We start from the raw sequence: 27,377 nt of genomic DNA, 5'->3' as shown, positions 1-27,377 counted from the left end.
CCAGGCCCACACGCAACTCTCCCACCAAGACCCCACCTCTGTGTTCCCACCACGGATACCACGGCTTTGCATTCTCCATGTCCCGCGTGCTCTGCAATTTACCTGATATCTTCCTTTAAATCAACCCCTGTTTTAAACTCCTTGTCTTTTTCAAAGTTTTCTATAAATAGAAAATGAACCCTTGCCACACACATTTAAGGTAACCCTATAAATAAAATGAATGATAACAGTAACAAAGCCAAGTGGCGTAAAAGGGAGAGGCGCGAACATTGGAACGTTACCCACGAGTAAAAACCTAACAAAGAATTTGTTTTTGACTCATCAGAAAGATGAAAGAGAAGAGGGCCTTTCTCACTGTGAAGCTGAGTGTTATTTAATCCCTGAGTGTTGAACACCTACATCCATTTTCCCTAGCAGCCTGGGCTCACACCAGACTGTCGCAAAGGACAGAACTCAGCAGGTGCACGCGTGGGATCCAGAGGCTGGCTCTGCCCCTTCCCCACATACAGCCTTAGGCAAGTCAAGGGACCAGTGTGGTTTCCTCATCTGTAAAATCCCTGTGGGGGCCCTACCGCAGGGCCTCTGTGGCAATGGTGCTAGTGTTGACAAAGGTAGCTATTCATCTACCTCTCTATTTGGATTCCAACAGATGCAACTTCTGTGGGAACCACACTAAAAGGATCAGAAATTCCCTATTTTGTTTTTCCTGCTTGATTCCTAGTGGTCAAGGAAAGGCCAGAAATTGCCTTGACTGCTACACCTGCTGTTCTGGGATTATCTCTTCTAATGACATTGCCCTTCCGTTGACGTGGAAGGGTAGATGGGGGACAGAGCCAGCTTTCTGGAACTTCCCTGCACCCACACATGTGCTATAACTTATTTCACATTTAATACCCAGCAGCCCTCTCTTAACTATGGAGATCAGAGGCCCCAAATCTTTACAGGAAGAATTTTTTATTTTTATTTGTTTCAAAGATTTTATTTATATATCTGACAGAGAAAGACTCAGTGAAAGAGGGAACACAAGCAGGGGGAGTGGGAGAGGGAGAAGCAAGCTTCCCACTGAGTGGGGAGCCTGATGGGGGGCTCGATCTCCGGACCCCAGGATCATGACCTGAGCTGAAGGCAGTCACTTAACCAACTGAGCCACCCAGGTGCCCCTATTTTTATTTTTTTAAAGACTGTATATTTATTTGGGAGAGAGAGAGAAATCACAAGGGGCAGGGAGGGGCAGAGGGTGAGGGAATAGCAGACTCCTCACTGAGCAGGGAGCCCAACATGGGGCTCAATCCCAGGACCCTGAGATCATGACCTGAGCGGAAGGTAGACACTTAGCCGATGGAGCCGCCCAGGTGCTCCTACAGGAAGAATTTATGAAGAAGGATCTTTTTTACGGAAAAAAAATAGGGAAAGGGGCCAAGGCAGAAATGATTTGGGGAAAATTTTTACAACCATTCAATAAGACGGAACAACAAAATCAACACACCTTGTCACAACAACATTAAGAATATTTTTGACTTCTCCGTAACAACACTGGGTACATGACTTGGTTGGTTCTGTCCTCCAGTAAATTCTTTTTTTGTAGGTATTGTATAGAGTACAAAATGTTTCTTTTTTCCTTTCCCTTTGTTTTGGAAAAACCCAGTACTCACCCTGAGTAGGGGAAAACCCCAGTTCTCTCCGGTAGTGTCTCCTTTACTTTTACACAGAACACTTCCCTTCTGGCGCTCCTGGTCACCAAACGTGGGGTTTTCCCTGCACCAAACAAGTCTGTGACATCAGATGGGGGTCCTGTGATCTAACTCGGTTCTGACTATGTCTACCTAGAGGTAGTGGAAACCTGCAAAGTCACAACGCAAAGGCCATTCATTGGGGCCATTGAGGCAACAGACCTTCTCACCCACCCTGAAGAGATGCTTCTCAAGCCCTGTCCTTAACACCGACACGCGACAGTTTGGTCCCACCTCTTCAAGAAGCCAGCAGTGGGGACCCCACAGAGATGCAGATGTCCCCTCCGATGCCCTTGCTTCTTACTTTCTCCATTCCTCCTCAAGGTATTTCTGGCATGTTCCACTCTCCTCAGACCTCGGAGCACCTATCGAAAGCCACACAAGACCCTGCCGGGTGGCTGCCTCCCAGGAAAGGAACCAGGACTCAGGAGTGGGAAGGAGACTCACCACTCACTGTTAAGTCTGCTTCTCATCAGAACTTTGCCCACATGTGTAAATTCCCTTAACTTAATGGTGACATTGTCTCACATTTTGCCTACCTAGAGCCAGGCATTGTGCAAGGCAATGGACCTGCTCTATTCCAGTCAGTGCCATGAACTAGATAGGATTCTTAACTACCCTCTTTCTGCAGAGGCATGAAGAAGGTAAACCAATCATCCAAGATTGTGTAGTTCAAGTCACCAGAGTTGGGGACCAAATCTAGGTCATCCGACTCTGAAATGCATAGACTTCACCACCATATACCATTACCTCTTCTTCACACAAAACATCTTGAAAGAGTTGTCTCCACTCACTTTCTACCCACGGCATAGCTCAGTGTAGGCTATCTTTTTGTCCTGGTTAAACCACGAACTGGGTTCTCTCCAAGGTCACAGATGACCTCCTTGTCATTAAATCTATTGAACCTATTTCAGTCCTCTTGTTTGATGTCTGGACACCATTTGACCTTGTTGGTCCTTCTTACAACATGTTGTACCTTTAGATTCTGTGAAATACACCTTCCAAGGGATCTTCTTCTGTTCCTATCACCTTGGCAAAGTCTCCCTGTCCCCATCATCCTCCTTCTTCTCACAAGGAACTCTCCTGGGTTCATGGTTCCTGGGCAATTGAATCCATTCCCATGACATCAAGTACCACTTACTTCCAAGCCCTCCTCTCTGTCCCAACTCTCCTGCTGTGTCAGCTACTACCCATCAGGCTTTGGCTTGGATGTCCCAGAGAGACCAAAAGTCCAGAACTACACATCATAACTCATCAACCACCACCAAAACCTACCCCCTTCCTCATGTTCTGACCCAGTGAAATAAACCAGACACTCAAGTGTTAGCTTTTTAATTTTTAAAAAAAATTTTATTGCAGTGTTGTTAACATACAGTGTTATATTGGCTTCAGATGTACAATATGTGATTCCACACTTACATACAACACCCCCTGCTCATCACAAGTGTCCTCCTTCATCCCCATCACCTATTTCACCCATCTCTGTCCCACCTGCACTCTAGTAGCCCTCTATGATCAAAGAACCTGTTTGGGGGGGTTGCCCCCCCTTTTCCCTTTTCTTGTTTTTCTTTTGTAAATTCAACATATAAGTGAGATCATATGGTATTTGTCTTTCTCTGGCTGATTTTGGTTAGCATTACACTCCCTAGTTCCATCCATGTCATTGCAAATGGCAAGATTTCACTCTTTTGTGGCTCAATAAAATTCCACTCTGTACATATATCACATCTTTATCTCTTCATCCCCATTTGTTGGGCACTTGGGTTCCTCCCATATCTTGGCTATTGTTAATAGTGCTGCTATAAACATAGGGACACATGTATCCCTCTGAATTAGTGTTTTTGAATTCTTTGGGCAAATATGTAGTAGTGTGACTACTGGATCATAGGGTAGTTCTAAGTTTAACTTCTTCAGGAACCTCGATACAGTTTTCCACAGTGGCTGCCCCAGTTTGTTGGTTGTCGTCCCACCAACAGTGCACAAATGTTCCTTTTTCTCCACATCCTGGCCAACCCTTGTTGTTTCTCTGTGTTGTTTATTTTAGCCACTCTGACAGGTGCTGTATCCTGTGAGCTTACTAAATTCTCGTAGTTTTTTGGTGGAGTCCTTAGGGTTTCTTCTATATAGTATCATGTCATCTGCAAATAGTGAAAGTTTTACTTCTTCCTGACCGATTCAGATGCCTTTTATTCCTTTTTCTTGTCTGATTGCTGTGGCGAGGACTTCCAGTATTATGTTGAAAAAAGGTGGTAAGAGTGGACATCCTGGTCTTGTTCCTGACCTTGGGGAAAATGCTCTCAGTTTTTCTCCACTAAGTGTGATGTTAGGTGTGGGTTTTTCTCATATCTGTCTGGCGTTTATTAAATTGAGTTATGTTCCCTCTAAACCTACTTTGTTGAAGGTTTTTATCATGAATGGATGTTGTACTTGGTCAAATGCTTTTTCTGCATCTATTGAAGTGATCATATGGGTTTTATCCTTTCTCTTATTGAAGTGATATGTCACATTGACTGATTTGCAAATATTGAACCATCCTTGCAACCCGGGAACAAGGCCCACTTGATCCTGGTGAATGATTCTTTTTAATGTACTGTTGGATTCAGTTTGCTAATATTTTATTGAGGAGTTTTATACTTACATTCATCAGAAATATTGGCCTGTAGTTCTCCTTTTTGTATTGTCTTCATCTGGTTTAGTATCAGGCTAATGCTGGCCTCATAGAATGAATTTGGAGAGTTAGTTTTTCTTTAGTTGGGTGCAGCAGAGGGTCTGGCAAAAGGGCAGAAGCATGCACCACCCGAAGCCGGCAACTTCCATCCAGCCGCAGTGCTGACTACCATCAGGTACAAATGTGGCCCTCATGTTGCCAAGCTCTTGGCCTTTTAGAGGAGATCCAGAGACCAGCACTATCACATGGAATGTGGACTACTAATGAAAATATTTCGAAAGCACGGCAATGGCCAATCTCAACCTCCTGCAAACCAGATACGATGCACAGGCTGCCAAGTTACACTTCTGCCTGCCCACTCTCCTGACATCAGTGTGCTCTAGCCCAGTGCAAGGTGCAACTCCCACATCTCTGGCCTGACCTTTCTCTTCAGTTCGAGACCCACAAGTCCAGCCTCCCTTATCTCGTGCCCAACATATCCAGCACTGCGGCCCCTTGTGACCACATCTCTCTGCTTGTCAAGAGAAGCTGGGAATCTGGATTTGCATGTGAAATTACCAATTTAAAAAATTCAAATGAAAGATTTTCTTCAGGCTGCTGTGGTGGTGGGGGGCTTAGTTAAGCATCCGCCTTCGCCTTGGGTCAGGATCCCAGGGTCCCAGGATCTAGTCCCACATTGGGCTCCCTGCTCAGCAGGGAGTCCGCTTCTCCCTCTCTTCCTGCCTCCCCCCTACTTGTGCGTGCTTTCCCTCTTTCTCACACACTCTCTCTCTCTCTAATAAATAATTTTTTTAAAATCTTAAATTTTTTTTTCTTCGGACAAAAAGTACCTTTCGTGGGCCACTGAGGTGCCACCCTGCATTTAGGCAAGCTGACTGCCCACCAGGCACTGAGCTTAGTGCTACACAGACATGATCTCAACTGACCATGGCCAAGGCCAGCAATGGGTATTCCTATCCCCCTATTTCAGGTGAGGAGACAGTCTCAGGAAGGCCAAGTAAGTCACTGGAAGTTACACAACTGGCCAATGAAGCATATTTCAGAGTTTAGGTATTTTAATCTGATTTTCCTTCTAAGTTTGTTCAAAGTCTTACCTCTTCTCTATCATTCACTCTAATAACCATCTCCATCCCAGCCTCCACCTCGCTCCATCCAGAAGTGACCCACAGTTGAGGTATACAGCACCCCAAAGTCCTGAGATTGTAAAAAGCTATAGAGGTTAATTTTCCCTTGCCAAAATTTCTAATAAGAAAAACTCTTGGCTTTCTTATTGTCTCCTAGTTTTTTCCTATTTCCTTCCTCCCCACAGCTATTTCCAGCATGTTCCACTCAGCTCAAACCTTAGAACATTTCTGGAAGGCCACACAAGACACCAGTGGTAGCAGAAAGATACTGCTTTTATTTGAATTGCTGCCCTATCCTTTCATCCCAAGCTGTAGGGACAGATCCTGCCAACTGGCACTCTTCTGGAAGATGACTGTCTCTAGAGTGATCTGGTCTAGAGAGACTGGGTCCTGAGGTCTCTGTGGGCACATGGGTAGGCAAGGATTGCTGGATTATATAGCCAGATATGGAACATCTGTATTTGCAACGGCACAGGAGGTGTGCTTTTCCCTACTCCTCCCAGTAAGTCCAACTAAAAACCCTGTACGTCATATATAAAGCAAAGTGAAGGAGACTCTGAAAGGGGAGACGAAAGGCAGACCAGCTAGAGACCTCAGGCGCAAAGGAACAACATGGCGGTGAGCGCCTGGATTTTTGTTTTGCCTCAGATATTCCAGTCTTGGAGCTGGAGAAGCCAACAACCCAGAAACGTCATGGGCACAGACCAAACAATACCCAACCAACCAAAGCCCGCTCTTTCAAGCCAAAGGACCAGGAGAGAGAAAGCTGAACAAGACAGAAAAGTTTCAGATGTTGACCTTTCTATACTAGTCAAATAACGTGGAAGAAAAACATGGTGCAGTTCCACCCACCAAGGCTGTGTAGGCAACCTGGGCTTCTAGCTCTACCTGGGAGTAATGAGGCCACACCCACCCATCCCCTGGCCTGCAGCAGTGTCAGAGAGGACCAGCTAAGACAGCAGATTTCAATAAAATCCAGAGTCTCACCCCATAATACAAGACCAGACCATCTGGGTTTCCATAGAAAATCACACAGCTCACCAAGAACCACAGAAGACCTGAAATTGAATGAAAAAAGACAATGACTAGACGGCATAAGAAAGAACAGAGACTTCAAGGCAGCCATGATAGAAATGCTTCAAGGGACAATGACAAACATGGCTGAAACTTATGGAAAATAGAAAGTCTCAGCTGAGGAAGAGAAGATCTAGTGAAGAACCCAAGGGGGAAATTGTAGAGCTGAATTCAAAAAGCTCAGAGGATGGGTTCAGAGGCAGAATGGAGGGGAGAGAGAAAAGAAGCAGTGAACCGGAAGACAGGGCACTAGAAATTATCCCATCTGGACAATAGAGAGAAAATAGGAAAACAAATGAAGAGAGCCTCAGAGACCTATGGGACTATAACAAGAGATCTAACATCATATCATTGTGCCCCAGAGGGAGAGGAAGAGAAAAGACAGTGGGGAGGACAAGGTTAAAGTAAAGAAAGAGACAACACTGAAAGCTAACAAGGACACGGAGAGAATGGCCCTCTCGCACATTCTGGGTGGGCATGTGAAAGGGCACAGCCTCACTTGAACACATTTGGTCAGGCTCTTTTTTTTTTTTTTTTTAAAGATTTCATTTATTTATTTGACAGACAGAGATCACAAGTAAGCAGACAAGCAGGCAGAGAGAGAGGAGGAAGCAGGCTCCCTGCTGAGCAGAGAGCCTGATGTGGAGCTCGATCCCAGGACCCTGGGATCATGACCTGAGCCGAAGGCAGAGGCTTTAACCCACTGAGCCACCCAGGCATCCCCGGGTGGGCTCTTAAACAACATGCAATTTCTGCAGTCAAATGCTCTACCCCTGAGCTATACCCCCAACAACATGCAATTTCTGTATGGCCCAGCAATTACCCTCTCGGGAAATGAAGACTCATATTCCCACAAAAACCTCTACATGGGCTGCGAAAGCAGCTTTATTCATGATAGCTCAAAGGGGTAATGACCCAAAAGTCCCTCAATGAACTGTGTGGTTCATCCATACCATAGAATGCTACACACAACCACCGGAAATGCTGAAAGAAAACAGTGAATCCTAAATGATCACGTACTGTGTGATTTAAGTCATAGAACGTTCTCGAAATGAGAAGATTTTAGTAACAGAGAACAAATTAAGCACCTGGCATGGGTTATAAAGGAAACGGGGGCGGGAAGGAAGTAGCTCTGGCTATAAAAGGGCAGCACAATGTTCTGGAATGTTCTGCATCTTGACTGTATCAATGTCGGTATCCTGATTGTGATACCGTCCTGCAGTTTCCCAAGATGTTACCACTGGGGGAAACTGGGTAAAGGACACACAGCATTTCTCTGTATTATTTGTTACCAACTGCTGTGAATCTACCAGTATCTCAAAATAAAAAGTTTACTTCAAAAAAAAAAAAAAAAAAGCCAGATATACAACAGCAGAGTCTCAGTCTCTTCAGTCCTCGTTTCCCAACCTGCTGACCGCACACCACGCTCTCGTTTATGCTGGTAACCCAGCAAACAAATCCTCAGACTCTCTACCACCATTTCTACAGAGGCTCTGCTGACAACTTCAGCAAAATCTGTCCTCCAAACTTTCACACTATTTAAAGTTTTCGAATGTTGGAGCTGCAAAAAACCAAAACAACAGCCGCAGCCAAGGTTTATTGGTGGGCTATGCCCCCCCCCCCCAACCTCTATCAGATCCCCAATTGCCCTGCCTTGAAGAAATTACCATCCAAGTAAATACAATGTACTTAGCAGGGCCAGCGGGAAGGCCGGGCCCCCAGCTCCCTGCCCCAGGGCTGCTGGCTCTGGACCGGTCCTGCACAGCTGTTATAAACGGCCCCTCGGTGAAGTCACTTAGCTGTCCCTTCTCTCTCCCAATCCTGATGAACTGCCTGAGGCCAGAGAGCTGGCGAGCCACTGGGCGGCACTTAAAACCCAGAGCTTCTCAAAGGCTATTGTTTTAGTTCTTAAGTTAGATCACAGGCTCTAAGGAGCCTGGGCCCCCTACACTCCCACAATGTGACATTGAGATACGGGTTTCTGGAGGACAGCAGTTCTTTTCATCATTGCTATGGTGTAAAGTTATTTGTGAAAGAAGGAAAGGCACAGAGGCCAGCTGAGGTCAGTGTGAGCTGAGGACATTTGTCACACTCCTTGGGGACACAGGTATTGTCGTACCCAGGCTGCCGGTGAGGAGATTAAGTCCCACAGGACAAATGGAGGAGCCAGAGCAGGTGTTCTGACTCTAAGTGCAGTGCTGGTTCCTGTAACCCCACAGGCTACATTGCTAGTTGTACTGGAGAGCGTTCAGATCTTCCCTTGGCTTGTGTAGATGCACCAGAGATTTTGTTTGGGGGCCTACTTCTGGGGACCGGGGGAGGGTTGCTGCCTCCATTCTACCACCTAGGTGCACCCCCGCCCCAGCTTTTATGTGTGTCTGACCATGTGTGTCTCTGTGGGGGTGTGAATGTGTGTGTGTGTATGCGCGAGATAATGTGTGTCGGCCCATATGTGCATGTCATGTTTGTGTGCTTGGTAAGCTCTACGGGTGTCTGCACACGAGTGTGTCACACTGTGTTCCTTTCTGTGTGTGTCTGTGTAAGTTTGTGTATCTCCGTGGCCCCCACACGTCGGTCTTTGTGTACTGAGTATGTACGTGCTTGTGTGTCTGTTTGTGTGTGTGGTATGTCATTTGTGTGTCTGTATGTGTCCATGCATGTATATCTGTAGGCACGTCTGTGCACATGCCTGTATGTGTGTGTGTGTCCTTGTGAACATGGAGCGTCTACATGTTATCTGTATGTGTCCCTGTGTGTTGTCTGTGTCTGTACATGTAGTACCCGGGTGTGTGTCTGGGCACACATGTGGTCCGTGTGTATGTATGCGTGCAGTCTGTATGTGCGGTGTGCGTGTGGGTCCCTACGTGGGTCTGTGTGCGCTAGGTGTGTTGCGCGTGGGTGTGGCGAGTCCTCCCGCGCTGACACTCTGGTGAGCCCAGCTGGATTCCAGGCCTGGTGATGGTCCCCGGGCGGCCACCCTGGGGCGCGGCCTCCCGCGAGGCCGGGCGGGGAGGAGCGCGTGGCCGGGTCCGCGGGCTGTGCCCCCCGCTCCTCCCCGCGGGGCCGGGCACACGTGGGCCCCGGGCGCCGCCTCTCCGCACCGCCTGCCGGTCCCGCGCGTCCCCACCCACCTCGGGCCGCCCCCGCCGCCAAGCCGGCCCGGGGATAAAGTGGCAGCGCAGACGCCGCGCCCTGTCGCCGCGGAGCCGGCGGCGCGCAGCTCGGCCCTACACCGGCCCGCCGCAGACGAGGACCCGCGGCTCTCGGGGAACGCGACAGCGGCGCTCGTGGCCCCGGTAACTGCCTCCCGGCCCCTGCCCCAGCCAGCAAGTGCCGTCCCCAGGGGTGGGGAGCAGCCTCGGGGGTCCCCCGCAAGCTCGGCGTGGGCTCCCGCGCCCCCTGGTGCGCGCGCGTGTGTGCGCGCGTGTCTGTGTGGTGCGCGTGTTTGTGTGCGCGCGTGTGTGCGCGCGCCCTCCCCTGCTCCCTCGCACCAGCCCCCAAACCAACTTGTCCGCGTCAACTCCATCTTCCCGGTCCCCCGCCGTCCCCGTGCACACGCCTGGCGAAGTCTCCTGGTTTTTCCCGTGGCTTTCCCAGTGACAGCTGCGGGGCTCCTCGGAGACAGGCAGGAAAGCAAAGTTTGTCAGGAGCCTCGGGGGTGACTTTGCCTCGGGGACCCGCATTTGTGCGTGTGCGAGGTGCCTCCGGGTGCGCGGTGCTAGTTTCCCAGTTTCCCTGGGCAGGGGGTGCGGGCTCGGAGCCCCTCCCCCCACCGAACCCCTCCATGGGTTTGTGTAGGGAAAGTGACGACCTAAACTAGTAGTGGGGCATAGCAGGCGCATGTTCCCCGCCCCTGGGGAAGGAGGGGAGCCCCGGAGGGCTTGCCAGTGCGAGCTGGTCGCAGACTGCCCGGCTCCGCAACCCCTAAAGCCCGAAAGGCAGGCTCTGGGGGCAGGGCGCGGGGTGGGGGGACAGGGGCTGGGGAGCTGCTTGAATGCTGCCCTGTGACCGCCGAGATGAGGGAACAGCCCTTATTTGCCTGGCTCTGATCCTCCATGCTGTCGTGGTTGTGGAATGCAAAAGCCAGGACATGATGGAAACAGGTTTGTCACGGAATCTTTGGAATTTCAGACAGGAGGAATTAATTGGAGTATCATCCACCTCATTATTGTGCCCCTTTGAAACTTCCTTGGGGATTTTGAGATAGATGGGTCTTCTTGCAGCTGGGTCTTTATACCCACAGAGCCGACTATAATTTCCACTTGATTACTGCTAAAATAGTCTTTAAGATGAAGTTTCCTGAAATGATTTAAAATAAACACAGATGGGAAGGGGGAAAAAGCTGTAATGAGGCACTTAAAAAATAAAGTGAGCATTTTCTTAAGAACAAATGGGATTTTTCAGTCTTGGAGAGATTGCAAGAAATATATGGGTTTTTAAGAATCTTTGAAATGGAGGTTTGTTTTTTGTTTTTTGGTTTTTTTTGTACTGCTTAGAAAATATTACTGACACCGAATAACGCTTTTCTCCCCATCTCTGTGTGTTTTGCCATATCTCTGACTTGGGAATATGTCCTCTTTTCTTTCAAGGACTTGACGATCCTTCCAGAATGCCGGAGGAAAGTTCTCCCAGGCGGACCCCGCAGAGCATTCCATACCAGGACCTGCCTCACCTGGTCAACGCCGACGGGCAGTACCTTTTCTGCAGATACTGGAAACCCACGGGCACACCCAAGTAAGTCTGCCCCAGATGCTCACGGGAACATTCTCACCTGCCTCTCCTCTTTCACGTGGCATCTCCTCTGGGGCCACTTTCTTCATGACCTACTTCACGTCAGGCACAGCGGTGCTAACAAAGCTGAGATTTATACTTGATCTTTTTTCTTTTTTAATTAAGAAGCAGGAGTTCTATTTTCATTATAACAACTAGGATACTGATTCTACCGTATGGCAGTGTTCAAAAATTCCACATGACTTTATTTTTTGTGCTGGCGTTGATTTCCTGTGGTACAGGCATTCCTTTAAAAAAATCAAACCCAACAACTCCAGAAAGCCACCTAAGCAGATAAGAAAATCAAAACTATATCTATAGAGTAATCTTCCTTCTCTTTTCCTGCTCAGTTTTAAGCTTCTGAGGTGTCCTAGGTGTACACCTAGGCAGAAAGGGGCCTGGATATTTCCTTCTGATTTCTTGCCAGCTTGATTACTTCGTCCATTTTCCATCAAGGATTTGTTTTGCTATTAGAAACAGGCATCGGGACTATACTCCATCAGACAGCTGGTCTCCTGCTGCTCCCCTCCTCTTGTACAAAACAGGGAAAACCCTGCTTGTTTGTGTTATTCAGGGAAAGAAATTATTTGTGATGACCAATTGGCCTGGGGACGGGGGAGCACCTCCTGTCCCATGGATATCTTAACTGCCTCACAGGCCTGGTCTCCTAGCGGACAAGGTCTGGTGTGCATTATGTCTCTGTTTCAGTAATCACCCGACCCTAGGACAGCCATATAGTCTCGCCTGTGTTTTCAACAAGGTGTACGTAATCCAGGTAGCTGCCCATGAAAAACACAGAGACAGGGACTTTTAAGGACCTGGTTTAAATCATAGCCTCAGGGCAGCTGTAAATTGGCTATCATAATGGGCTGATAATAGTTCCTACCAGTTCTGGCAAAATCTTTCTCGAAGATTTCCTTGAGAAGAGAGTGTGTATGTCTGCATGTGTGTCAGATGGAGAGAGTGGGGCAGGGAGGGAAGGAAGGAGGGAGGAAATGGGGGGGAGAGGGAGAGAAAGGGTTGTCGGGCATTATCCTTGACTTATTCTCCACTCTGACTTAACTGGCTATAGAACTGCATATTCTTGGTTCAGTTTCGAAGAACTTTGTGGTATGTGGTGCATTATGTGATCAATGTACAAAAAGAGGACAAAGAATTGGAAGGACATGTTTTTAATGCCCAGGTCCTGGACTTTGGCGGCTTTCCTTGGTTGAGTGGAGGTGCCATCCTAGTTTGAGGTCAAGGAAATAAGGAGGGCCTCCAGAGGAGACCGCTCAGGGCGGTGGGCGAGCGGGTTGGGAATGGCCGAATTGACTGCCCTTCCTTGGCTGTGAGTGGTTTTCACAATCTCGCTGTGGGGCATTCTGTCGGCTCCTTTCCTTTTGCTCCACTTAGATGCAGCAACAGCCCCCGCCCCTGCCCCGCCCCCGGTAGTTTGAACTGAGAAGTTCAGGGTTTGTGTTGTGGTAGCTGCCTGTGGCAGTAAGAACGTGGATGGGTGGGTGGCTGAGGCAGCTGGGTCCTGAGAGTTGGGAAAGAAATGTGACCGGGAGGCGACCGCTGTCCCCTCCTCTGCCTCTACCCCCCGGAGATGACATAGATCATGGGGAGTTGGGGCCAACGTCAGGAGAGATCTTTAAACCTTTTCACCACTAGTTCCGACCAGTCAGAAATTCCTAGAGGCAGGTGTTAAACCTGTGGTTTGCCTCTCTGGATCTTGAGGAGGGCTAGGGCTTCCTGGAGGAGGTGTTGTGGCAGCCAGAGTGAAGGGGAGCAGTGAGGGCCTCAGGGCAGAGGTTTATGCCAACTGGATGAGAGTGTGTCCATGTCTTAATAACTGAGAGCAGCTGCTTGGGCAGCTAGCCGCTACTGTGCAGGCCTGCCTTCCTGCGTGTTCTGGAACATCTCTGCCGTGGAGTTTCAACACTGTTGCCTGTTGCTTTCAGGAAGGGGGAGGGGACCGCAGGTCACCATTGGCCTCCGGGGAGTGTCCTCAAGGCCCTTTCCCAGTTAAGCTCTGCAGGGCCTTCTCTGTTCTACCTAATCTGTGGGGAAAACCCAGACAGATGTCACCTTCTCTCTCTATCCTTCCACTCTGCTCCCTTTAAAAAAAAAATCCTCCTCACCGAAGACCTTGAGATCTCAGAAGCCACCCTGGGCATCACCTGACACAGTCTGTGTGCACCCCTCTTGGTTACACTGCTTTGGGCTGGTTTTGTGGTCAGCGAGTTGCTGCAGGTCCTGGGGCCTGCCTCAGAGCTCCTGGAACTTTCTGGTCTCATGGGACTTGCTGGGCTCCAACAGAAGCCCCACGGGTGGCTCAGAGCAACCCTGGGTCGCAGGTGTCAGCCATAGCTGGGAAACCGGCCTAACCTGCTTATGGAAACAGAGGCTGTCTTTATAAATGCCGGCTTCTCTCTCCAGCTGGAAGAAGAAAGCATTTCTTGGGATGGTCATTCTAATGTGTGTGTCCAGATAGGACGCTGTGTTTAATGAGGCAGGCCAGAGGCTCATCCTTGAATCATTTCATGCCAGAAATTTTTAAGCTTGTGTTGGGCAGCGTCAAGGCCAATTCACGCTCCTCGGGTAGTACTTCCAGGGATAACAAACCTTATACTTACGGTAGAGCAGAATTCTCTCGGCTGAGTGTCTCATGTTAATTGAGTATCAAATATGTGCCGGGATCTGGAATCGGCTCTATGCACACGATCCCATTTGGACCTCACATCAACCTGTGAGGCAAAGCTTAGCCTGACTATTAACATTTTTTGTGTGGGTGCACAGGTCCAAGATGACCCTGCTAGGGTAGCTGGGTTCAGGTCAAAGTCCTCTGGCTCCAAGTCAGGTGCTATTAATGCACCACCGAGAAAGACAGACTTTCATCATTTTAAGCAGCGTCTTCCTGATCAATTCTTGCATTTCTGATTAGGGTTAAAGATCACTTTACCGGTAGGGAAGAGTAATAGAATAATGAATTCTCCCTAATCGTTTGCTCATAATTACTGAAAGTGGGAAATAGAGGAAAGATTCCGATCCGTTCGGCAACCAGAAATCTTGGGAGGCCCCCAGTGGTGTAGCTGCTTTATCCAGATGCCGTATTCCAGAGTTTGACCATCCTGGTTCGTCCGCCTGTTTCCACAGTGGGCGTGTGTTGGATACACAGATGGGTGCCCTTCATCTTTCTTTAAAGCCGGTACTTCCCCCCATGCACTTGGTCTCTGGGCAGCCCCTCAGCTCTGAAGAGCAGACAAGCATTCTGTCTCTAGCTCCTGTGGCCTACTGGGGGAGCTGTTCCAAAGAGCCGTTGTCCCTTGTCCCTGGGCTCGTAGAGGTCCCTATGCACACACCCTGCCTGGAGACTACTGGAGTACACAAGGGACTCAATTTTGAAAGTTTCATTTGGCATTTTGTTCCAGATTCCCCTTCATTTTCCGAGACCTTTCAGAACAGAAGCCCCCGGAGTTCCTTCTCCAGACCTTGCTGGCTTTGTGCTCTTTCCCTTTCTGGCGTCCATCTGACTTCGGTCTCAGTAACCACCTGGTTTTTCCTGCCAGTCACCCTGCAGCCACACCCATTCGTGGCCGCCACTGCCTCTCCCCTCCCGGTTCCACCAGTCTGGGCTGTGAAGGAGGTGGTGTGCAGTTAGTGTGGTTTTCAGGGCTTTCCTCTTGGTGACATGGAGTGGGAGCTGGGAGTGGGGCACATGGCAGGAAAGGGACTAACAAGGGTCACGTTGCATCATTTCTGGAACCTCTGCAAGGTCTCAGCCTTGGCCATTCTCGGTGCATCTAGAATCAATAAACCAAAGTCCCTGCTCCCACTACTCCTCTCCTGTCCCTTATTCCTCAGAGAAGGGGCTCAGCTGACATGCTCTACCTCTGCCCTGGGTCACATGGATCCCTTTCTCCACAAAGCTGTCACAACCTGTAGCTGCATTTTTGGGCATGCCGTTTTAGGACACTTCCTCCCACCTATGCAAATTTACCTGGAGAAGAAGTGGTTCCTCAAAGCTGGGATATATTTAAAGGCTACAAAACACGCTCCCTTCCTGCCACCCTTATAACGTCCTCCTCACATCAGCCACCAACCCCTTGGGCGTGGCACCAGTGGCTCCAGAAGATAAGGGCTCCCTCCCAGCCGACTGGATCCAGACCCCGTCGAGGCAGCATCTCCACTCTACCATCTGGCTGGACATAAATTTGATCCCTACCGCCTTCTGGAATTTTGTTCTCCTAGATCAGACTGGCTTTTCTGGTGCTCCCCTCCCCCTTCAGTTTTCTAATCAGGCTGTAAGTCAGTGATTTAGTGTCCCTGTCCCCGCCCCCCAGCTGACATCATTGGTCCAGTGTTCTGGGCAAGGTTGCACGAGTTCTGCCTACAGCTTTGAGTGTCTCCACCTCCCTATATGTCCCCTGCTGACTCCTGCAGCTCTCATGACCTGTCCGCACTTTGAACTCCTGCCACCTGTGGGACTGGGTGTTACTGCATCACTTGCGTTTGGTTGCTACCTCCTCAATGTGGACCAGATCACATCCCTTCTTTGTCCCTACAAGGAACCATCTTGAACGCCATCCTCTTGGTCTCCTTGGGTGTCAGGACAGTCCAGCTCCTCCGACAGCCAGCCCCTGAGAACTGCTCCCTAGTTGTAAGGCGCTGCCAAGCTGTGGGGCTCTTCGGAAGCCTCTGTAACAACACAGGCTCTCAGGGCCCACCTTCTTCTCTTCTGGCTCAGCTGCCATCATGCTCCCATTCAACCAGCCAGTTCAGCCAACACTTAGTTATTGACGTCTACACGTTCAAGGCATTGTGTTGGGCACCAGGGTGGGGAGAGGGTGGCAAAGACAGCTTTGTTTGATGAAGGGCTGGGGGTAGGAGAGCTCATGGATAATTGCAGTGTGATCTGGCAAGCCCCTAGGGATAGGACCACAGCCAAGCCCGGCAGAGCCTGTGTGCAAATGAGGAAAAGGGGTCCATCCGGGTAGACCTAGCCCCTTGGGTGTGTGGCTAGGAAGCAGAATGTGGGCTGGATTTCAGCTCCTACTCATCCTTTCAGCCAGTGCCCTTGGCCTTCAGGAAGGGCATGCCAGGAGAGGAAGTCGAGGCAGGAAGGCATGGGCTGTGAGAGATGTTCAGGAGCCCCAGCAGTGGTATTACTGGGGCAGAAGGCAGGAAGGAGCCTGAGGAAGCTAGAGAGGTGGGAGGGGCCAATCCCTGGCAGTTGCGGTGGTCAGGGGAGTCTCTGGGCTGTGCTCCGGGCTTGGCCTTGAACCTTCAGAGGGTGGGGGCCCCGTAGGTAGGTTTTAAGTCAGAAATGCTGTAGTCAGATTTGTAACTTGGATAGCCAGCTGGTTGGAGGTGTTTGCCATAATCCAGAGGACAGGTAAAGAGGGCGGAGTCTCCACATAGCAGTGGGTCCACGTGATAGCAGTGGGAGGACTAAAGTGGCCTACCCCTGGTGATGATGGCAGTAGACGTGGGGAAGGACAGCTCCCAGGTGCCTCCCCAAGGGACGGGCGCACAGGGAATACAGGGTTTTCCTTCCCCGAACACCCCTTTATTATCTCTGTTCTGAAGATGCCTGCTCTGCTCTCTGAAGACAGGAGGGGCCCCATGGGATGCTTCCCTAGAGTAAACCAGTAGGAGAAACGGAGGAGAGGGAGCATGGCCAAGCAAACCGAATTCCCAGTAAGACATTAATGACGGGTCAAGTTCATTTTCATGCAGGTGAGGAAGGAATCCCATCTTACATTAGCTGTCCACAACGAGGACTCAGAAATGAAGTGCCTTTGACTGAATGTGTTGTTTTACGAAATTCACACCTTAACTCCAAGAACGTGGACCTCACTCTGAATTTATAGCAACGACACTATTTTCGGTCAGATCAATCAGCTTTTCAGTAGCAATCTGATTCTCTTTTGCCTATTTTAAGGAGTTCCAGAAGTTTCTTTCTCTCGGAGGAGATCTTGTTTCTCCTTCTGGTGCTTCTGCCTTTGTTATAGCATAGCGAACTGCCTTATTTTTAAATAGGGCATTGCTTCTGGGCGGTTTCTTTTTTTTTAAGACTCTTCGAATAGCAAAGATCTTTTGATGGCCAGAGGAAGGGCCGACTGCTATCTTTGCAGTTGATTTTTCCAGCAGCTTCGTTAAGGGATAATTTCTTCCAGTTGCTATAAGAATGTTCTGCAGATACAGATCTGGCTTTGTTCTGCTGTGGAATCTAAGGGAAAAAATAGCAAAATAAGCTGCTTCTTGAATAGCACCCGTGTCCACCACTGTCTATTTATTGGCACCTGGGAGGTTCAGATCTTAATCCCGGAGGCGCCGTGTCCATGAACACAAGCCAAACCGTTGGTGATTACATACATGGAGGAAATGGTCTTCAGTGGTGCGAATTTTTACAGCTGAGATTACAAGACAACCCTTGTCCCATATTTTAAGGTCATCCAAGGTTCTTGTTCATTTCATACAGCCTTGTTCATTGGGGGTGGGGGCGGGGATGCTGACGGCGGTCACGTTGTTCTCTCTGTGTTGGAGACACACACAGCAGGGGACTGTGTGGAGCCAGGAGGGCCACCACAAGAACGGTGAGCCCCATCACTCCATTTGCAGCCGTCCCATTCCACATCTGTCACCAGCCCCTGCCATGCCTCTCCCGCATTTGCTGACCGTCCCTTTCTTCTCTTGGCGCCCAGCAAATCCTTCACTGTGCAGTGACGAAACACCGTCCCTCCCCTTCCTCAAAAAGGTGCAAACAAGCTGCTTCTCATGGGATCACAGCTCTAGTCACATTTCTGGAAGGAAGGAGAAGAACGAGGGAGGGAGGGTGGGAGGGAGTATGGAGGAGGGGAGAGGAGAAGGGGATGAACAGAAGGAAAGAAAGAGGGTTTGGAAAAATATATTTTCAGTTGGTGTTAGGATGGAGGGGAATTGGACCTTCCTATTTCCTTGAACAAATTTCCCAAACCAGAGAGATTTACATTTCCGTGGGGTGGGATTTGTAGAGGTCAGAGTGAAAATGGATGACTGTGTGAAGTCACACCTGTGTGCTGCTGCCTCCAGAGAGCAGATGCCAGGTGCAATGTCCCGGAGCGAGGCTTAGATTCCTGAGGTGGTGGTGTGCTTCTCCCACCAAAATGCAGGCGCGCCAGTATTTTGTTTCTCTGTGCACATGCGTGGGGTCCCGGGTGCCCAGAACAGCCGCCAGCCCTCCGCAGGAGCTTGATGAGCGCCTGTTAATGAGTGAATGACTCTACTCCGAGAGAGGAAAGAGGCATGTGAGCCTGTCCCCAGCAGAGCTCTCTCTCCTGGTGGGGGAAGTCAGACTGGGGTGTTAAGGTTTCCTTAGAGTTCCCCAGTTCTCCCGAGTCCTGGGGACTCCCCCAAGGAGGTGGTGGGGAGTTTTAGGGGGTTAGAGTCTGTGGGCCTTTTGACATCATGGGTAGGTTAAGTATATGCCTTTTTCTGGAGAGAAAGATGGAACTCGGGTTCCATCAGACTCTCAAAATGGGGGTAGTCCCTGACCCCAAAGCTCTGTGCAGGTGTCATTATGTTGGCGATGGGAAGACTGAGGCTTGGAGGGTAAACATGAGGTCACCTAGGGGCCTTGGCGTGGGCCCAGGGGTGAGGTCCTGCCCGCATGCTCTCCTCTGTGCCATGCTGCCTTCCAGGAGTTGCTCCCATGCCTTCTTCTCATGTGTTTAAGCCACAAGGTAGCCCTTAGCAGTGGGGTATCAACAGATGTCCAATTTGGGGCAGGGCTTGGAGAGGCCTCAATTGGCCGCCTCCCTCCTCACTGCTGGAAGCCTTTTGACAACATCTTCATTTTGGTGGTTCTGTTTTCCCTGGTTAGGAGCATGTGGGCACCTAGGTGATGCCCCAGAATGCTGAGTAAAGGGTGTTGATGGACTTCAGAAAGATGGCAGGAGACTCACTTAGAGGCCCCAAGACAAGGTCCATACATTCTAGAAGGAAAAGAAGACCAGAAAGCCACTAGGAGAATAAGAGGACAATGTTGTAAGGAGGTACGGGGGTCCCCCAATGCAGAGGGGAAGGAGGGGGGAAGAACAGAAGGAGAAAACCTTGAAGGGAAGGAGAAAACTGTATCTTTGGTCTCACATAGCTTCTGGTTAATCTCACCTTGTCAAAGCGGGTCAGTTTCCTCAGGCCACTTGCACGCTACTGGATTGTAGAAGACACCTGCTAGGGAATTGCTGCCTTCACATGGTTCGAAGTTTTGCTCTGTTTATCCTGTTTAGCTGATCTTAAAGAGACGTGTTCCAGGGAAAGCTGGTCTCTCTGGGATGCAAAGCAAGATGGCACAGTGGAGAACAGTGTAGGCCACAGAGCCAGACCGCAGGGAATAGACTGCTTCCACATGGATGAATCATGGGGCTGTAGGCCTTCCTTGACCAATCTCTGCATCTTTAAAATGGGGGGCACCAGCCCCTTTTCCCTAGGGTGGTTGCACAGGTAAGATATGTGTTGCAGTTCATGTCGGGCACGTAGTAAATGAAGGGTGAGTGTGGGCTGTTATCACTTAGTTTGAACTCTTTGCCTGCCTCCACCATCAGTCTGGGAGGCCGAGAGGAAGGAGTGTGTGGTGGGCTGGTCTGTGACCCACCATTATCTCTTACTTCCCAACACCCTCCTGGCAAGATTCAGCCACATAAGCCCTACAGTGAAAGCAATAATGATCCTTTTTTTTTTTTTTAAGATTTTTTATTGATTTCTTTGAGACCAAGAGAGAAAGAGAGAGCATGAGCAGGGGTGGGGGGTGTAGGGGGCAGAGGGAGAGGGAGAAGCAGACTCCCCACTGAGCAGGGAGCCCCATATGGGGCTCGATCCCAGGACCCTGAGCTCATGACCTGAACCAAAGGCAGATGCTTAACCGACTGAGCCACCCAGGTGCCCCACAAGAATGATCTTTATAAATTCCACCTTTATAGCTCTGCCCCATGACTGCAGGCTGCCTGCTTTCCCCCAGTCTTCAGCCTATTTACTGCTTTTTTTCCTTAACAGTTAAATAACAATTCATTTCTGTTTTGGGGCTCCTGGCTGGCTCAGCCCATGGATACGACTCTTGATCTTAGGGTCTTGAGTTGGAGCCCCACGTTGGATGCAAAGACAACTGAAAACAAAAAAACCTCAGTTCCATTTCAGTGGGATTTCAATCTCCCTAAATAACAGAAGTTTAATAGAAATAGATGTTGGGTGCATAGTTTACAAGATAAAGGAACCAAGAAAGCCGCGAGGGAGCCGTTGGTGGTGAAATTCTTTTTGAGATAACACATGGTTAGGACCACGAGATACGTTTATCTCACGCAAAAGCTCCTTGACAGTATGTGAGTATACTCTTGCCTGGCTGGGAGACCGAACCAGCCTTGGCAAATAAAGCGGAAGTCTGTGCAAGCAAACCCAAGTAGAAGCATCCACTCCATTTCCAGTGGTCTGCGTGTTAAGACACTTCCATCTCGGGCATGTATGTCTCCTTTGGTCCCGATTGTGTATCGGGGTGGAATGTTTCTAACGTTTCTATTGCAAGAGACACGGTTAACTGGTACAAGTGCCATCCTGCCATTTACTGCACAGAGTGGATGGGGCAGTGGGCGGGGCAGTCCGGGGCATTAGTCATCTGTTGCTATGTAACAACGGGTACTCAGCTCAAGATTCTGCGGATTGGCGACTTGTGTGGGGCTCAGCCAGGCAGTTCTTCTGCTGACCTTGGCTGGGCTTCTCATGCATCTGGGGTTAGCCGCGGGGTCTATGGGCCCTGGTGGGCCAGCTAGGGGTTACTGGTCTCTAATGGTTTTACTCACAGGCTGGTATCAGCACGCTGTTGGCAGGAGCTCGTTGGTTCTTCTGCATGTGGTTGGGCACCCTTTATCACACTAGCTCAGATCTCTTCTTAGGGTGGCCATGTTCCAAGAGCAACAAGGCAACAAACCCCAATGTGCACGTGCTTTCCAAGTCTGCTGGGGTGCAGCATTTAAGGGTCCCACCGTCAGAGTGAGTCAGCCCAGAGGCGGTGTGTGAGGGCGCCTCCAAGGAGCCAGGATGAGGGGAGGACATAAATGAGACCACTTTCGACATTCTACCACATGGGGGAAAGATCTTTGTCCTCAGAGTCAGAAAACCAGCCTCGAAGTTTTATTTCTGCCTCTGCCTCTGAGTACCTTTGGACAAGGTACCGTCTCTTAGACCTTCAGGCAAGTTCCCAGAGGGCTTTGCATTTTATTTGATGGTAGAACAGCCCCTGAGCTTCTCCACGGCAGAAGTCGTGTTTACGTTGTTTCTTTTTTTAAAAAAAGATTTTATTTATTTATTTGAGAGAAAGAGAGTGTGTGAGTGGGGGGTGGGGCAGGGGGAGGGGAGGGGAGATCTCAAGCAGACTCCCCGCTGAGTGGGGAGCCCAACTCGGGGCTCCATCTCATGACCCAGAGATCATGACCTGAGCCTGAAGCAAGAGTGAGACGCTCAGCCAGCTGCGGCGCTCAGGCTCTCCGGTCATATTTAGTGTTATTCTCTCTTCTCCAGGGCACCTGCCCTCCTGGAGTTTCATGCCTGGCACAAGATAAGGGACTTAAACATGTTTCTTGACTGAATAGATGAACTTCTCACATTTAGAGTGAGATGATTGAGTTGGATGATTCTCCAAATTCCCTCCTGGCATGGTTTTCGAGGAAAGAAGAGAATATTTCCACTGAGCGCAGATCAGAGGGGCTGACTTTTTATTCAGGAAATGGAGCACCAAAACCCAGTTGAATCCCTGAAGACACTGGTAACACCTAGAATAAGGATATTCCCTGTGGGTAATCCCTGAGGTACCAGGCAGCTGTGTCTTAGCCAATTTAACCGGCAAGTAAAATTCTGTACGTGAGAACACACGTGCGAGTGGGGCCTGCAGGCTGGCAGAAAGGGGTTTCCATTTTGAGGTCTCCTCAAAGTCGGGGTGGACACCAGGATCTGGACGTGAGGTCTGCCTCCTTGTTTGATGTAAGGAGATGGTTCATCAGGATTGACTGAGCTCCAAATGCAAGAGTGGCGGGAGGCTAGGCGGCACTGGCGGTCTCATGAGGCAGCAAGGAGACTCAGGAGCACGCACCTGCCCCACTACGAGCTCCTTCTGAACGCCTGGCCTGTGCTGAACTCCATTCTAGTTTGGCGATACAGAAATGAAGTGCCTCTTCACCACCTTCAAAGACATCCATGCCCAGATACTAGGGAGAGAGGCCCAGACCCTGTGGGTGTTTGCTGGCAAGCACCATACAGTCCGTGTCGGGGTTTCAGAGGAAAGTTGAAGCTGGCTCTTCTTGAAGGTGGAAAGGGGCATTCCAGGCGTGGAGGTAGGTTCTGAAAATGACAGGCATTCTTCAGAAACTGTGGTCTAAAGTACATGGCAGAAGGTGAGCTTGGAATGGTTTGCTTGGGAGCCTGGATTTGAATGGCGTTGTGTTTGTTGGTTAAAGATGCCATAACAGAAGACCACAGACCCAGTGGCTGAGACAACAGAAACTAATTTCCTCAGTCCTGGAGGTGGGGTATCCAAGATCAAGGTGCTGGCATGGTTGGTTTCTGGTGAGAGCTCTCTTCCTGCCTTGTAGACGGCCATCTTCTTGCTCTGTCTTCCATGGCCTTCCCTCTATGTGTGCACATTCCTGGTGTCTCTCTTCTTATAAGGGCACCAGTCCTCCTGGATTAGGGCCACATCCTTATGATCTTATTGAACCTGAATTACCTCCTTTAAAGTCTCATCTTTTAAGGAGGTAATTCAGTTATACTGGAGGTTAGGGCTTCAGCGTATGAATTCTGGGGGGACACAATGGTTTGCACCAGCTATACTTGGCCTGCTAAGGGACTTGGGCCTTATTGTGTAGGCTGTGTGGGAACCAGTACAGAGGCGGGGGTCCCGTGCAGCTGGCTATTGTTTCCAGTCTAGTGCATTCAAAGCGATTGGAAACCCATCCATGGCTGAACTTGGATGAGGATCCTGGCTTTTCATGTTTTTCTTCTCTGTGGTTTCACAGTGGATATCTTAGCCTATCTGAAGTTGCCGAGGATTTATCCTTCTCCTTGATGTCTTATACTTAAGACCATCTAGTCTCAGCAGCCCCCATGGGCCAGCTGACTCAGACACAGGTGTGGGAGCCAGCCAGGGATGAACTCTGTCTCTACAGAGTCAGGGCAGTCTACGGACCTGGTATTTACCCTCTCTGTAGCCATTCCTGATTCTGCCTTACTGACTGTTGTCCGCAGGGGTATAATTCATGATTGCTTACTATCAGGTACGACTATTCCATTCTCCTTACCCAGGGTCATTTGCAGCCAGGGCTGGCTAGAGGCCTGTCTTCCAGCTTATGACACTAGAAAAAGAAGAGCAAATTAAACCTAAAGCAAGTAGAAGGGAGGAAATAATAAAGATCATAGCAGAAACAAAAGAAATTGAGAATAGAAAAAACGATAGACTAAAGAAATTAATCCAAACTTGAGTATTGGAAAAGATCAACAAAACTAACAGATCTTTAGCTAGACTGATCAAGAAAAAAGAAGACTCAAGTGACTAGGATCAGAAATGAAAGAGGGAACGTTATTACCAATCTTTAATGAGTACAAAGGATTATAAAGGAATACTATGAATAATTGTATGCTGGTCAATCAGACAACTTAGGTGAAATGGACAAATGTCTAGAAAGATGCAAACTACTGAAACTGACTTGAGGGGCACCTGGGTGACTCAGTGGGTTAAAGCCTCTGCCTTCGGCTCGGGTCATGATCCCAGGGTCCTGGGATCGAGCCCCGCATCAGGCTCTCTGCTCGGCAGGGACCCTGCTTCCTCCTCTCTCTCTGCCTGCCTCTCTGCCTACTTGTGATCTCTCTCTCTCTGTCAAATAAATAAATAAAATCGTAAAAAAAAAAAAAAAACTGACTTGAGAGAAATAGAAAATCTGAATCAATTCACAAGAGACTGAATTAGTAAGCAGAAAACTATTCACAAAAAAAAGCCCCAGCTCAGATGGCTTTACCATTGAAATCTACCAAACATGTAGGGAATGAATATCCATTCTTCACACAACCTTCTAAGAGCAGAGGGAACACTTCGTAACTCATTCTAAGTGGTTAGTGTCATCTGGATACCAAAAGCGAACAAAGACATACAAGGAAACAAAACACAGGCCAATGTTTGATATGTATATACATGCAAAAATCCTCAATAAAATACTAGTGAACAGAACGCAGCACCATTATACAGAATTATACACCATTACCAAGGGAGGTTTAATCCCTGGCATGCAAGAGTGGTTTAATAACTGGACGGTAATTACTACAACACACCATATTGGTAGAATAAAGAAAAAAGGATCATCAAAAATATGTAGGAAATGTATTTGATAAAAATCCAACACCCTTTCATGATAAAAACGTGCAACCAACTAGAAGGAACCTTCCTCAACCTGGTGAAGGGCGATGACAAACAGCTCAAGCTAGCATCATACTTAATGATGAAAGACTATATGCTTTTCCCCTAAAGTCAGGAACAACACAGGGATGGCCGTCTCCCTGTTGCTCTTCAGCATTGTACTAGAGGATCTAGTCAGGGCAGTCAGGTGAGAAAAAGAAACAAAAGACATCCAGATTGGAAAGGAAGAAGTAAAACCATATTTGCAGATCACATGATCTTTATATGGAAAATCCTAAGGAACCCACTAAAAAAGTTAGAACTGATAAATGCACACAATGAGATAAGATACAGACACAAATCACCTGTATTTCTACATACTTGCAGTGAACAGCCAGAAGATGAACTTAAGAAAACAATTCCGTTTACAAGAGAATCCAAGAGAGTAGAGATACTTAGGCCTAAGCTGGACCAAAGAAATGCAAAGTTTATACTCTGGAAACTGCAAAACATTCTCAGGGAAATTAAGAAAATCCAAATGAGTAGAAGACATCACCATATCAATGGGCTAGAAGACAATATTGTTAAGATAACAATTTGGGGAGTCCCAAATTGATCTACAGATTTAAGACTTCTTTCTAGAGATTGACAAACTGGTCTTAAAATTAGTGAAAACTCAGGGGGCCCAGAAAAGCCTATCAATCTTGCAAAAGAACAACCAAGTTGGAGGACGCATATTTTCTGATTTCAACACTTAATACAAAATAACTGTAGTCAAGACAATGTGCATAAAGACGGAAAAGAATCAGGAGTCCAGAAAAAAAACATGCATCTACGATCAATTAATTTTTGAAAAGAAGGCCTCAATAATTCAATAGGAAATACAGTCTTCTCAATAAATGGTGCAGGGACAGTTGGATATCAACATACAAAGGACTTGAAGTTGGACCTCTTCTTTATACCATATGCAAAAATAAACTAAGAAACCTAAATGTCAGAGCTCAAACTATAAAAATCTTAGAAAAAAACATATGCGTCATTTTCGCAACCTTGGATTTGACGGTGGTTTCTTCAGACACCAAAAGCACAAGTAACGAAAGAAAAAATTGATAAATTGGACTTCATCACACCTTTGTGCTTCAAAGTACCACTATCAAGAAAGTGAAAAGACAATTAGAAGAAAATATTTACAAATCATTTTTCTTCATAGGGAATCATACCCAGAATATAAAAAGAACACTTACAACTCATGATAAAAAGGCAAGTGACTCAATTGAAAAAATGGGCAAAGACCTGAAAACATTTCTGCAAAGATCCAGGAATGGCCAATGGGCACGTGAAAAGATGCTTAACATCACTAGTCCGCAGGGAGACGGAATCAAAAGCACAATGAACGACCACTTCATACCCACTAGGAGGCTAGATTAAAAAACACAGGCGGTAAATGACATTGGTGAGGCTGTGGAAAAATCGAGATCCTCACGCCCTCCTGGAGGGAACTTGAAATGGTGCAGCCACTTCGGGAAAAGAGTCTGACAGTTACTCAAAGTTTTGACAAGGTTACCATACGACCCAGGTGCTCCATTCAGTTCCAAAGGCAACTGAATGTGTAAGTCCACACGAATGCTGGAATGTGAACACTCAGGGCAGCCTCATTCCTAACAGTCAAGATGTAGGAACAAATCAAATGTCCATCAACTAACGAATGGATAAATAAAACGTGGCACCTCCAGACAAATGGACTATTACTTGGGCATAGAAAGGAATAAAATGCTGATATATGGCCCAATAGCGGTGAAGCAGAAACCCTTATACCAAGTGACAGAAGCCAGTCACAAAAGACCACATATTATATGATTTGATTTCACAAAGTATCCAGCAAAGACAAATCTACTGAGGTGGAAAGTAGAAGAGTGTTTCTTGAGAGCTGGGGTGGAGCTTGGGGAAGTAGGGGTGATAGTTAATGGTTTCTTTCTGGGGCGATGAAAATGTCCTAAAATTGATTATGGTGATGCTTCACTACTGTGTGAATATACTAGAAACCATGCATTGTACACTTTAAAAGAGTGAATTGTGTGCTCTGTGAATTATATTTCAATAAATCTGTTACCTAGGGAAATACCTAGGGAAATGAGTTAAGGAATATTATGCAAATATTTTAAATGATGTTTACCATCAAAAAATCCAATAGTACAGAAAGTTGTTTAGGAGATAATGATACATGGGGATTATAATATAAAACTGTGATCTTAGTCATATTAAAAATATGATCATGGGGGAAAAAAGACGAGACATATGAATAGTGGTCATTTCTAGGTTGTGGATGTGTGATGGGCAATTTTCATTTTCTTCTTCAGACTTCTCTGGTTTTCCCACATTTTCTAAAAGGAGCTGTTTGCGGGAAGGCTTTGGAGGTCTTGAGATCTGGGCCAGGTCTTGAGGGGTGATAGAATTGAGCAAAGAGGGAAGTGTGTCCCTGGCTGGAGCCTGAGGGAAGAGGCTCTGAAGGCAGGTGTGCATCCTATTGGAAAGGGCTCATGTGCCTTGTTTGGACTCTAACTTGCGGGCATCGGGGAGGCTCGAAGACTCCCTTGTCGGGATTTGGTGGGAGTTAATAC

At 48.2% G+C, this 27,377-nt stretch overlaps 1 protein-coding gene across 1 annotated transcript in view; it reads left to right on the top strand.

Annotated features, from left to right (window-relative positions):
- Window positions 1–9,593: 9,593 nt before the first annotated feature.
- Window positions 9,594–27,377, top strand: part of MGLL (monoglyceride lipase) — a 108,891-nt gene continuing 91,107 nt past the window's right edge. The window contains exons 1-2 of the mRNA XM_080823998.1: window positions 9,594–9,892; window positions 11,186–11,330. Coding sequence (XP_080680124.1) covers window positions 11,206–11,330 — 125 coding nt within the window. The 5' untranslated portion in view covers window positions 9,594–9,892; window positions 11,186–11,205. The remainder of the gene's footprint in view (window positions 9,893–11,185; window positions 11,331–27,377) is intronic.

The sequence above is a fragment of the Martes martes genome (assembly GCF_963455335.1).
Source record: "Martes martes genome assembly, chromosome: 1".
NCBI classification, from domain to species: Eukaryota; Metazoa; Chordata; class Mammalia; order Carnivora; family Mustelidae; genus Martes; species Martes martes.
Note: the sequence above shows the minus strand (reverse complement) of the source record. Positions and strands in the feature narration are given on the sequence as shown.